Consider the following 14,247-nt stretch of genomic DNA (forward strand, 5'->3'; position numbering starts at 1 on the left):
AGACGTACCTTATGACCTGGTGACTAATTTGCTTTGTAAATTATCAGTTTACCTCTTTTTCTGACACCTCAGACTCAGAATACCTCCTCTTTGTTACCAGAAAGGAGCACGTCCAGGTTAGAAATCCCCTCGACATTCTCAGAGGTGAAGAGTGATGTAAAGAAATAATTTCACATCTCAGCAATGTCTTTATCTTCCTTAACTGCTCCTTTTAATCCCTGATAATCCAGCAGACTCACCAACTGTTTTGCAGGTTTCCTGCTTCTGATATACTTCATGAATTCTAGACTCACCTGTTAAACCAATTGTGTCCCTCACAACTCTGCAAGGCTTCATATCCCACTGAGAGCAATCAAGCCAAGCATAAACTCATATCTTCAATACTGCACACTCAAGTTTAACACCATTTAGCTGCACTACTTCTCAAAACATGCATTTGACAAAGTGGGTATTCACCCACGAAAGCTCATACTCCAATACGTCTGTTAGTTTATAAGGTGCCACAGGACTCTTTGCTGCTTTTACTTCTCAAAAGAATTGCCAAATCTATGTGCTTAAGTCTGCTGATTGTAAAACAGACTATTTACATATACATAAAGAACTGTTCCAGAATGTTACACCCTCCACAAAGGTAACAGCCTAATCGTGCAACCAAGTTATTATAGTTAATCCTTTACTTCAAATGCTAGAAGTCTGTGCTGCAGTGCTGAAATTTTAGGATTCAAACTCTGCTGCTGGTGCATGGGATGAGGCACCACAGTTACACATTATAGAATTTGTTCTTGCCTTTTTTTCTTTTTAAAATAAAAAGTAGAAAGTTACGCAGAAAAAAGCTTCAAAGAATGTTAAGGTCAAGCACTCCAAATTAGGAAATACCAGAACTAAGGCTGCCAAAGCAATCTTAATTCTACGCACTTGTGCATATGCACTATGGCCTAGTCTTTAATAATATGATTGAATGCTACTTTTTCCTATAGAATCCCTGCCTCAGGTGCTTAGCGAATGAGAACTGAAAGGCACATGAAGACTGAGGCATAATTTGTCTTCTGGTTAAAGGAGGTCCACATGAGCAGGGGAACTCTGTTTTATCCCTGGCTCTGCCAAATTTTCTATATGATACTGGTCAAGTTTACTAAACCAAAATTTTGTCCAGTCCAGACATAGTTGTATGTCCTTCATTTTTTGAATGCCCAACTTGACATGAGGTCTCATTTTAAGAAGTGATGGGCACTTGCAGTCCTGAAGACAGTAGAAGCTATGAGTGCTCAGCATCTCTGACAGTAAGGCAGTGTGGCCTGGAGGAACCAGAAGATTCCACCTTCTAATCCTGGCTCTCCAGGGACAACGTGTAGCCTTGTGCAAATCTGTTTCAGGGCTGGTCTACACTACCGAGGGGTTGGGGGAGGAAATAATGTAGCTGAAGTCAACGTACTTAGATCTCCTTACCGCGGTGTCTTCACTGCGGTGTGTCAACAGGAGATGCTCTCCCGTCTATACTAGACACAATAAATCGACCCCCGCTGGATCGATCACTGCCCGTCGATCCAGCCAGTAGTGTAGACAAGCCCTAAGTTTCTTCACATGTAAAATAGGTATTCAATCTCTTAACATCTGTACAAGGCTCTGAACATACAGAAAGCTATAAAAATGCTTCGTACTATGAAAAACCTAGGTTTCTCAAATTGGGCAAGTTGGAATAACTGGGCCTATAAATTTACCATAATTGTAAGCTCAGCTGTGAAAAGTGAGAAAAAGACATAAAATAAATAACTAGAACAATCAAAGTCAACAGGAAAAGGTGCAAAAGGAAGACAAAGACCAAATTAGTCCAAACGAAAGGGCCTACTGATATAATTCAAGGACTGTGCTAAGATCATGCCTGGTAAACAAGAACAGAGAGAGACTGGAAATCAACCAATCAAAATTGGTGTTTCAGAAATTAGGCCTAATTGGTGGACAAAGTAATGAGAGGATGGGTTGTTCCACACATCACTGCTTTTTGGGATACATAATAAAAGACAGACAACAAGGGAGCAGGCTACTGTGATGCTAGCTGACTGAAAAAGTGGAAGGAGCATGCTTCACCATCATGGTTGCCACCCCCACTGTCTTCCAGGACTCTGTACCTTCTTCATCCTGATCCGAAGGCATATTCTGGCCAGACTGGACCAGAGGGAGGAACCCAGATGACACTGCCACCTCCATTGGCTTCTGCTAAATCCCAACCACCACCTGAGAAGGGAAACCTCTCATCCCCCACCACCAAATCTGTTAATTTCCTTCCCTACCTTATTTCTTCTCCTTCCCATCCATAAGAACATAAGAATGGACATACTGGATCAGACCAATGGTCCATCTAGCCCAGTATCCTGTCTTCCAACAGTGGCCAATGCCACATGCTTCAAAGGCAATGAACAGAAGAGGGCAATCATCAAGTGATCCATCCCGTGATCCAGTCCAAGCATCTGTAGTTAGAGGCTTTCAGACACCAGAGCATGGGGTTGCATCCCTGACCATCTTGGCTACAATAGTCATTGCTGGACCTATCCTCCATAAACTTACCTAATTCTTTTTGAACCCAGTTATAGTTTTGGCCTTCACAACATCCCCTGGCAATGAGTTCCATAGGCTGACTGTGCATTGTGTGAAGAAATACTTCCTTCTGTTTGTTTTAAACCTGCTGCCTATTAATTTTATTGGGTAACTCCTGGTTCTTGTGTTATGTGAAGGAGTAAATAACACTTCCTTATTCTCTTTCTCCACACCATTCATGATTTGATAGACCTCCATCATTTCCCCCCTTAGTCGCCTCTTTTCCAAGCTGAATAGTCCCCATCTCTTTAATCTTTCCTCATACATTCAGCTGTTCCATATCCTTAATCATTTTTGTTGCCCTTCCCTGTACGAACTCCACCAGTGCCGGTCCCAAGTCCGGATCAAATAGGAGGAGGGTTGGTCGATGGGGCAGTTTCCCGTCACATAAAAAAAAAAAGGTCTAGTTACAGAGACTACTCACATAAACCAAAAATCAAGGCCTGAGGAGGCTGGAAAGCGTTCAGATGCGCATGACAGTGGATGATCAAATCCATCAGGAAGTCACCCACTCGATGGTCCAAATTCTGAAGGCCAAAAAGAGTACATCCATAGCTACGTGGAATGTACGAACTCTAAATAGTGCAGGAAAATTAGCACAGGTAATCAAAGAGATGGATCGATATAAAATTGACATCCTAGGACTTTGTGAAGCTAGAGGAAAAGATCAAGGTATGATAACATCTGGAGAAAAAACAATGTTATATTCAGGTGGAACCAAACATGAGAGAGATGTAGGAATCATCATGAATAGCGCTGCAAAGAAATCACAATAACCAATATCAGATAAGCTACTGGCAGCTAGAGTCCACTCTCGGCACATTAAGTGCACCATAGTCTAGGCATGTGCTCCAACAAACAATGCAGATGAAGAGGACAAACAGAGATTATATACAGAATTGAACGATGTAATGAAAGAAATACCAGACCACAATCTTGTCCTGGTTATGGGAGATTTTAATGTCCAGATCAGAAATGAAAGAGGAGGTTGGGAAATAGTCATCAGCCCACTTACAACTGGAGCAACGACAGACAATGGCATAAGACTTCTCGAATTTTGTGCCAAAAACAATCTTAGCATCTGCAATTCCTTCTTCCAACATAAAAATAAACACAAAAAAACATGGATTTCACCAGATGGCCGTATACAAAATGAGATCGACTATATATGTGTTAGTCACAGGTGGAAAACATCAGTGTTAGACACAAGAGTATTCAGAGGAGCAGATATAGGGAGCGATCACTATTTGCTGAAAGCAAACATCAAATTGAAGTTTAAAGCGCTTAAAAAGGAAGAATATGTGCTGAGAATGGAAAAAGAACGCTTACCAAATACTGCCCTTGAATGGAAGCCAGAAAATGCAAGAAGAGAGGAAGACCATGAATAACATGGAAACAAAGAGTTCTGAACAACATCAAGCACCTCCAAATGAAATGGGAAGATTTGGCGAGAAGGGCAGTTTACAGGCAAAGATGACAAATGTGGGTAGCCCAATGTGCAGCAAAGCACAGGATCGACGAAGGTCTAAGGTTCCCTGTACCTTTTCCATTTCTAATATATCTTTTTTGAGATGGGGTGACCAGAACTGGATGCAGTATTCAAGGTGTGGGTGTACCATGGATTTATATAGTCGCATTATGGTATTTCTTGTTTTATTATCTATCCCTTTCCTAATTGTTCCTAATATTCTGTTAGTTAATATTCTGTTATTCTGTTCAGCAAACTATCCATGAGGACTCCAAGATCTCTTTCTTGAATGGTAACAACTAATTTAGACCCCATCATTTTGCATGTATAGCTGGGATTATGTTTTCCAATGGGCAACACTGAATTTCATTTGCCATTTTGTTATCCAGTCACCTAGTTTCGGGAGATCCCTTTCTAACTCTTTGTAATCTGCTTTGGACATCTTGAGTAATTTTGTAACATCTGCAAATTTTGCCACCTCACTCTTTAATCCTTTTTCCAGATCATTTATGATTATGTACTGGTCCCAGTACAGATACCAGAGGGACACTGCTATTTACCTCTCTCCATTCTGAAAACTGACCATTTATTCCTAACCTTTGTTTCCTGTCTTTTAACTGGTTACTGATCCACGAGAGGTCCTTCCCTCTTCTCCCTTGACTGCTTAGTTTGTTTAGGAGCCTTCAAGGAAAGATTTTGTCAAAGGCTTTCTGAAAGCCCAAGTACACTAGATCCAGTGGATCACCCTTGTCCACAGGTTTGTTGACTCACTCAAAGAATTCTAGTAGATTGGTGAGTCATGACTTCCCTTTACAAGAGCTGTGTTGACTCTTCCCCAACATATCATACACTTTTGCCCTCTCCTTCTCCTTTGCCTTCTAATAGCAGTCTGACTTGGCTGGCCAAGACTGTTTATTTTGCAACACTGCTGTAAGCCTGTGACCAGAAAGGCAGCTAAATGCAATGTCCTAAACAGCCTGATGCTAATACAAGTTTACCAGGTTGCAGAGTGACTGAAAAGACCTGTGTGCGGTGCCTTTGTTTTTCAGCAGTGAGGTTGCAAGTGAAAGTCAACACCAAGACAGAAGCTGCATTTTTTTTATCTTTGCTGTTCTCTTCTTTTCCCTTGTGTATGTGTTCGTCTTGTTTTCTAGAAAACAGAACTGGACTTTAGCAACACCACCAACAATAGCTCCAGCCCATCTCAACTAACTTCTCTCTTCTCCAAAAGCACAGTTATTACCATTGAGAAGACAATCAAACAAGGGCGGGTGGGCATGGGGGAGTTCCTTTAAAGACTCTCTACAGCTAAAGCAAAAGGGAATAAGAGATACTGTTCAAATAAAAGCCTTAGGCCTTGTCTACACTACAGAATTAGGTCGGATTTATAGAAGCCGGTTTTATAGAAACCGGTTGTATGCAGCCGATTGTGTGTGTCCCCACCTAAAATGCTCTAAGTGCATGAAGTCGGCGGACCGCGTCCACAGTACCGAGGCTAGCGTCGACTTCCGGCGCATTGCACTATGGTACCTATCCCACAGTTCCCGGAGCCTCCGGCGCCCATTGGAATTATGGGTTGAGATCGCAATGCCCGGATGATGCAAAGCAGTGCCGCAAGGGGTTCTGGGTACATTGCGTCAGGCCCCTCCCCCGCCGTCACAGCAACGGCAGACAATAGATTCGCGCCTTTTTACCTGGGTTACCTGTGCAGACAACATACCACGCCAAGCATTGAGCCCGCTCAGCTCAGCTCACCGTCACCATATCTCTTCCGGGTGCCGGCAAACGTGGGACTGCATTGCTAAACAGCAGCAGCAGCTTACTGCCTTTTGGCGGTAGACGGTGCAGCATGACTGGTAGCCTTCATTGGCGATCTGGGTGCAGGCAGCTGTGGGGCTGGCAGCCGTGGTGCTGCATTGCACCAGCCCCTTGCCTTTTGGTAGAAGATGGTTTATTACGACTGGTATCCGTCGTCGTCGTACTGCAGCGGCTGTCAATCATGGGCACCCGGGCAGACAATGATGGTTATCAGTCATAGTATGCTATTTTCTGCCAAGTGCCCAGTATTGTCTGCTAAGCACCCAGAAGAGGCCGATGGCGATCTGGGTGCTGGCAGACATGGGGCTGGCAGACGTGGGGCTAGATTGCTACACAGCAGCAACCCCTTGCCTTTTGGGCAGTAGATAGCATATTATGATTGGTATCCGTCGTTGTCATATTGCAGTGGGTATCAGATGGTGCAATAGACCTGAAGGCTAACTGCCAAGCGCCCAGTATTTGCTGCCAAGCACCCAGAAAATGCCAAGGGCTATCAGTCATGCTGCACCGTCGTCTTAAGATGTAAAAAATAGATTTATTCTCCATTCATTTGCTTCCCCCCTCCCTCCTGCTAAACCCAGGCTTTTGAGTTCAATCTTTGGGGGGGGGGGGCCATTCTGTGTGACAGTTGTTTGTGTTTCTCCCTGATGCAAACCCACCTTTCTTGATTTTAATTCCCTGTACCTGTACGCGGTGTCACTCGCCCCTCCCTCCCTCCCTCCCTTCTTCCCCTGGTCCGTCAGATACTACTTTCGCGCTTTTTTTCAGACCAGACGCCATAGCCAGCACTGGGATCATGGAGCCCGCTCAGATCACCGCGGCAATTCTGAGCACTATGAACACCACGCGCATTGTCCTGGAAAACATGCAGAGCCTCCTGGACATGCCAAAGCCAAACCAGGACCAGCTGAGGAGGAGGCGATTGCAGCGCGGCGACGATAGTGATGAGGAAATTGACATGGACCTCTCACAAGGCACAGGCCCCAGCAATGTGGAAATCTTGGTGTTACTGGGGCAGGTTCATGCCGTGGACCGCCGATTCTGGGCCCGGGAAACAAGCACAGAGTGGTGGGACCGCATCGTGTTGCAGGTCTGGGACGATGCCCAGTGGCTGCGAAACTTTCGCATGCGTAAGGGCACTTTCATGGAACTTTGTGACTTGCTTTCCCCTGCCCTGAAGCGCCAGAATACCAGGATGAGAGCAGCCCTCACAGTGGAGAAGCGAGTGGCGATAGCCCTGTGGAAGCTTGCAACGCCAGACAGCTACCGGTCAGTCGGGAATCAATTTGGAGTGGGCAAATCTACTGTGGGGGCTGCTGTGATCCAAGTTGCCAGGGCAATGAGAGACCTGGTGATATCAAGGGTAGTGACTCTGGGAAACGTGCAGACCATAGTGGATGGCTTTGCTGCAATGGGATTCCCAAACTGTGGTGGGGCCATAGACGGAACCCATATCCCTATCTTGGCACCGGCGCACCAAGCCGCCGACTACATAAACCGCAAGGGGTACTTTTCAATGCTGCTGCAAGCCCTGGTGGATCACAAGGGACGTTTCACCGACATCAACGTGGGCTGGCCGGGAAGGGTACATGATGCTCGCGTCTTCAGGCAGTCTCTTCTGTTTCGAAAGCTGGAGGAAGGGACTTTCTTCCCGGACCAGAAAATAACCATTGGGGATGTTGAAATGCCTATCGTGATCCTTGGGGACCCAGCCTACCCCTTAATGCCATGGCTCATGAAGCCGTACACAGGCAGCCTGGACAGTAGTCAGGACCTGTTCAACTACAGGCTGAGCAAGTGCCGAATGGTGGTGGAATGTGCATTTGGCCGTTTAAAAGCGCGCTGGCGCAGCTTACTGACTCGCTCAGACCTTAGCGAAAAGAATCTCCCCATTGTTATTGCTGCTTGCTGTGCGCTCCACAATATATGTGAAAGTAAGGGGGAGACATTTATGGCGGGGTGGGAGGTTGAGGCAAATCGCCTGGCCGCTGATTACGCGCAGCCAGACACCAGGGCGGTTAGAGGAGCACAGCAGGGCGCGGTGCGCATCAGAGAAGCGTTGAAAACCAGTTTTGTGACTGGCCAGGCTACGGAGTGAAACTTCTGTTTGTTGCTCCTTGATGAACCCTCTGCCCCTCCCCCACCACCCTGTTAACTCTACTTCCCTGCAAACCAACCACCCCACCCTCCCCTACTACCCTCCCACCTTCGAGCACCACTTGCAGAGGCAATAAAGTCATTGTTGCTTCACATTCATGCATTCTTTATTAATTCAGCACACAACTAGGGGGATAATTGGAAAGGTAGCCCGGGATGGGTGGGGGAGGAGGGAAGGAAAAGGACACACTCCAATTTAAAACTTTAAAACTTATTGCTATGGAAATCATCTAGGGTGGAGTGAGTGGGTGGCCGAAGGCCCCCCCACCGTGTTCTTGGGCGTCTGGGTGAGGAGGCAATGGGACTTGGGGAGGAGGGCTGCTGGTTACAGAGGGGCTGTAGCGGCGTTCTCTGCTCCTGCTGCCTTTCCTGCAGCTCAACCATACGCAGGAGCATATCACTTTGATGCTCCAGCAGCCGGAGCATCGACTCTTGCTTTCTGATTACAAGTTGACGCCACCTCTCCTCTTCAGCACGCGTTTCAGCACGCAACTTCTCCTCTTCAGCCCGCGATTCAGCACGCCACCTCTCCTCTCGCTCATATTGGGCTTTTTTAAAATCAGTCATTGACTGCCTCCACGCATTCAGCTGTGCTCTGTCAGCGTGGGAGGCAGTCTGAAGTTCAGTAAACATTTCGTCACGCGTCCTTCGCTTCCTTCTTCGAATATTCACTAGCCTCTGCGAAGGAGTAAGATTTGCAGCTGGTGGAGAAGGGAGAGGTTGTTAAAAAAGATACATTTTAGAGAACAATGGGTAGACTCTTTCACGTTAGATTTTGCTGTTCACAACATCACACAGCACATGTGCTTTCGTTACAAGGTCGCATTTTTCCTCTTATATTGAGAGTCTCCTGGTTTGGTGTGAGAGATCACTCACGCAGGGCCAGGACACAGATTTCAGCTTGCAGGCAGCCATGGTAAGACATATAGTCTTTGGGCTTTTTTAACCTTCTTAACATGTGGGGATGGTTTCAAACAGTTCTGCCCTCATTTCCCATACCAAGCACCCGTGCCATTTAAAATGGGTTTGCAATGTAAAAGGAGGGGCTGCGATTTCAGGTTTAACATGCAGCACAAACCCAACTAACTCCCCTCCCCCTCACACCCAATTCTCTGGGATGGTCACTTCACCCCTCCCCCCCACCGCGTGGTTAACAGCGGGGAATATTTCTGTTCAGCAGACCAGGAAGGGGCACCTCTGAATGTCCCCTTAATAAAATTGCCCCATTTTAACCAGGTGACCGTGAATGATATCACTCTCCTGAGGATAACAAAGAGCGATAAGGAATGGATGTTGTCTGCATGCCAGCAAACACCGGGACCATACGCTGCCATGCTTTGTTATGCAATGATTCCAGACTACGTGCTACTGGCCTGGCGTGGTAAAGTGTCCTACCATGGCGGACGGGATAAGGCAGCCCTCCCCAGAAACCTTTTGCAAAGGCTTTGGGAGTACATGAAGGAGAGCTTTCTGGAGATGTCCCTGGAGGATTTCCGCTCCATCCCCATACACGTTAACAGACTTTTCCAGTAGCTGTACTGGCCGCGATTGCCAGGGCAAATTAATCATTGATCATTAAACACGCTTGTTTTTAAACCATGTGTAATTTTTGCAAAGGTACACTCACCAGAGGTCCCCTGTGTGCCCTCAGGGTCTTGGGTCAGTTCGGGGGTTACTGTTTCCAGGTCCAGGGTGACAAACATATCCTGGCTGTTGGGGTAACTGGTTTCTCCGCTTCCTTGCTGCTGTGAGCTATCTATGTTCTCTCCATCCTCATCTTCCTCGTCCGCCGAACCCGCTTCCCCGTTTGCAGAGAGGGACTCATAGAACACGCTTGGGCTAGTGGTGGCTGCACGCCCTAGAATGGCATGCAGCTCCGCGTAGTAGCGGCATGTTTGCGGCTCTGCCCCGGACCTTCCGTTTGCGTCTCTGACTTTGTGGTAGGCTTGCCTTAGCTCCTTAATTTTCACGCGGCACTGCCGCGCGTCCCTGTTATGGTCTCTGTCCTTCATGGCCTTGGAGATCTTTTCTAATGTTTTGCCGTTTCTTTTACTGTTTCGGAGTTCGGCGAGCACTGCTTCATCTCCCCAGATGGCGATCAGATCCTGTACCTCCCGTTCGGTCCAGGCTGGAGCTCTTCTGCGATCCTGGGACTGGGACTGGGACTCCATCATGGTTACCTGTGCTGATGGGCTCTGCATGGTCACCTGTGCTCTCCACGCTGAGCAAACAGGAAATGAAATTCAAACGTTCGCGAGGCTTTTCCTGTCTACCTGGCCAGTGCATCTGAGATGAGAGTGCTGTCCAGAGCGGTCACAATGAAGCACTGTGGGATAGCTCCCGGAGGCCAGTAATGTCGAATTCCGTCCACACTAACCCAATTCCGACCCCCTAAGGCCGATTTTATCGCTAATCCCCTTGTCGAGGTGGTGTTAGGAAACCGGTTTAAAGGGCCCTTTAAGTCGACAGAAAGGGCTTCGTAGTGTAAACGTGTCCAGGCTTAAGTCGATTTAACGCGGCTAAAGTCGACCTAACCTCGTAGTGTAGACCAGGCCTTACTTAATACATTAAATTTTAAATGGTTTAATCATTTTTCCTTCTTTTTCTGTATCTTTAATAAAAGGTTAAAAGAATTCTTAATGGTGTGTTTACTATAGTAATAAGCATGCTGAGGTTTCTGTATACAAAACCCCAAATCTTGTTTAAAACTGTTTAATGTTGGACAGTTTCAGTGTCATGTTAACACACCTTTGACTCTTTGGGTTCTTTTATTCTATCTAAATTAACAGAACAAGCAGCAAGTTATTGAGCAAATCAAAATAGTGGTAAACTTTGCCCTTAATCTCTGTGTGTCAGTTTCCCATTTGTAAAAAAGGATGCAAGTCTTTCCTATTAAACATTCATTCGTGTTTGTGAGGTGCTCAGACACTACAGTGACTGGCACCACAGAAAAGTATGTGAGGAAATGAATAATTCCGTATCCAGTGCAGAATTCGGATGGGGTGCAGTAAATGAAGGATACATCTGCACATTGGATGGTGAGGATAAGAGAAAGATTGAAGAGCTACCCATTGAGTGAGCACCACCTAGCCAGTGCACTGCTGGAGGAAGGGGTCCTGTGTTAAAAACTGTGATCATGTAATTAACAATTATATTATAATGCATATGCACAAAGGAGCAGAATGAAGACTGCAGACAGCCTAAATTCTGGCATTTCATAATTTTTGAATGCTTGAGTTTGCAACCTAAACAACATATTTTTAATTCAGAGTTTGTTCTTTTTTGATACATAACATATTAGTAGGAACATTCTAAAAATTCCAACTGAGAAATTAAAAGCCATAAGCCAGAGTCCCATGGGACCTTTTTTGCATGACTAGGAGCTCACTCCTGTGAGATCAAACAAAATTTATTCTCCTCTCATACTGCATGCAGGCTGTCAACCTGGCTTTCACCCCTGATACCTGATTCCTATCTGTATGTCGTTTGTAAAGTGCCTCATGGTCCTTTAGGATGAAAGGCATAATATAAATGCAAGCTCTGATTCTCTATTTCTAGCAGAATATTGAAAAGGGTTTATTCATTCCAAACATTAAAAATGACAATGATACATGCTACTCCAATAACTGACAGTCCCTTTTGAATGCAAGCATTGGTACTCCTGATAATTCATCTCAACTTTCATTACAAATACTTCCCTTTGGCTCTGGCACTCTCCCAGCACAATCAATTATCTAGCAGTATAGCACACAGCAATGCTTGCAACATCTTACTTTATGAAATATTGCAGCACTCTAAAATGTGATACTTAATCAATCATAAATTTTGCCAATTGATTCACAATGCTAAATTTGGACCAATTTAACTTTACCATTTTAGTTAATCTTTATATTTTGATTACTGTTTATAATGTGAGATGATTAAGAGTCAGTTTCAACAAGCAGTTTCAGCATATGCATTGTAAAAAAAGGTGACGTGGAAAAAAGAGCTTTACTAGCCTAACACTATGGAACAGTCTCCAACAATCCTGGTGGTTTATTGTCAGAAATTGCCCCCTACAAATAATCGCATTTTCAAAGACAGAATCAGTTCTGCAGAATTTAAATGTGATACAAGTAGTAGTTAGAGCACCCATTCCGATACCAGACTGCCTTCTCTCCAGCATCATCAACACCCACCCAGCACTTAAAGGGCTCCCACTCACTCCCAACCACCAAATACAGACATTTTTAGGATGTGCCTTGGTGGATGAAATTTGCCTCAGTGCAGGATGCCTGCACAAGACCTTTATAACACTGAACTATAAGTTTCGTGTCAAGGGTGTAAGTGGGGATGGAACCTTAGACAGGCCCTCTGTGCTGTAGTGAAATTCACCCTATATTTCCTCATGCCACAGTCCGTGTAGCAGGTTCTCATTTCTCCAGCTTTCCTTCTCAGATTTTCCAGAATTTTTTTTAGACAATGGATGACACTGATTTTCAACTTGGCTTTTTCTACTGCATCTATCGCTGAAGTCTCTAAGCAATGTAAGATATTCTCATATTAAATTTCAATAGTATAAGGACAACTAATCAATAAAGCTGTTTTTTATTCAAGGTATGTTCTAATTCCCACTACCGCATACAAGAACTGAGTACTTACCTTTGACATTAGGCTTAATGTAAGAAAACAGACTGAGTTCTACTGGGTTTTCAATGAGAGATATGGCAGCAGGTTCTAATCCCAGTTGTTTGGCCCTTTGGGCTTTGGTGCCTTTACTTCCAGTTTTATATGGTGCAGACTGTGGGGGGGAAATGTAGTTGTAAAATGTATTGTTATTTAAAAAGGCAGAGATCAACATTTCTGCCATATCTAAGCTAGGCAACATATTTTGGGTCAACCAGAACATTGGCAAATTTGTGTCAAATTCACCAAATTGTTTCAGTCAAAAATACCCCCCCAAAATCAAAACATTTTGTCTTGGCATCTTCTAAATGAAAGGTTTCAATTTTTAGATTAAAAATTACTTTATTTCAAAATGTGCTTCAGCTTATTTACAGAATATAGAAAAGCTCAAAAAACTCAACAAAATGTTTTGTTCAATCCTAAACTATTTTTTCCCCATTTTCCAGAATGGCCAGCGAACCAAAAATCAGTTATTCTCACAGCACTAGTCACAGCTACCATTTTTCATTACATCTTCTTTAATTGTACAAGATAAAATGTTACAAACATATTTAAAAAAGAGACACTAACCACATGGTCCAATTCATCCAAAGTTTTGCAGTTTAATAAGGCTGTTAATAGACCTCCCGATAGCTTTCCTTCTTTCTTTATCTTCTGTATTGTTGCATGTGTCTTCTTTGCAACAGTACTACAATACATGGGTTTTATGTTAATAAATAATCACATTTCAAATCAGATTAAAAAGATTATCACTAAATGTGGTCCAACCCACTGGGTCTCATGACAGCATGTTGTTGAGGCAGTGTGTTTGGCCTCAGAAGCCCTGGAAGACTACACCATATATCAGCCTCGAGGAACCCACTCTGACAAATGTTGTAGAAATCCTAATAATTTCTCTCCCATTTTAATATTTGTTCAACAATCAACAAAGCTTGCAATAGTTGGGTGGGGGGAAATCTAGAAATCAAGCAAAGGGTGTCAAGCTAAGTGTTTTATGCTTTGATTTTCCTTGTAACACTGCCACCCTGTGATCCAAGTGCAGCAACTCTGACACTTCATCTAAATAAGAATTTATATTAAGTACCTATGAGCTAAATCCAGGGTGATGAGCACCTGGAACTCTTGCTCAAGTCAACAGGAGCTGCAGATGCTCAGCACCTCTCAGGATCTGTCTCTATAGTAGCAGAGAGTATATGGGACGTCTTAGGGTCCAGCAGCCACTAGTAAGTGAAATCATTACAAAACACTTGAGTTGGTCTGTCAGTGGAGGACAGTGGCACACAATACTGCGTGCCCCCCCAAAACTCCGTTTCCTGTCCCAGGCATTCTCCCCTATCTGGGGGGATCCCCTACTCCAACAATGGCCAGGACTGGAAGGGGGAGATCTCAGCACATAGAACCTTTACATCTGTTCCCTGCCCACCTAGAGCACATCAAACGTATTTTAAAGACACACTAACGACTGCATCAAGGAGGAACTGTGGCAGCCTTGATTGCCTCTGCGGTGGAGTCTGAACTAACGGAGAGCTGCGGGCTGCTTCAGCGGC

At 44.7% G+C, this 14,247-nt stretch overlaps 1 protein-coding gene across 1 annotated transcript in view; it reads right to left on the bottom strand.

The window, feature by feature from the left end:
* Window positions 1-14,247, bottom strand: part of SRBD1 (S1 RNA binding domain 1) — a 235,303-nt gene that overhangs the window by 189,685 nt on the left and 31,371 nt on the right. Inside the window, exons 8-9 of the mRNA XM_024210689.3 lie at window positions 13,271-13,388; window positions 12,677-12,815 (exon numbers count right to left, since the gene is read on the bottom strand). Of these exons, the coding sequence (XP_024066457.2) occupies window positions 12,677-12,815; window positions 13,271-13,388 (257 nt within the window). The remainder of the gene's footprint in view (window positions 1-12,676; window positions 12,816-13,270; window positions 13,389-14,247) is intronic.

Source organism: Terrapene carolina, unplaced genomic scaffold, assembly GCF_002925995.2.
Source record: "Terrapene carolina triunguis isolate 2854851 unplaced genomic scaffold, T_m_triunguis-2.0 Scaffold120, whole genome shotgun sequence".
NCBI classification, from domain to species: Eukaryota; Metazoa; Chordata; order Testudines; family Emydidae; genus Terrapene; species Terrapene triunguis.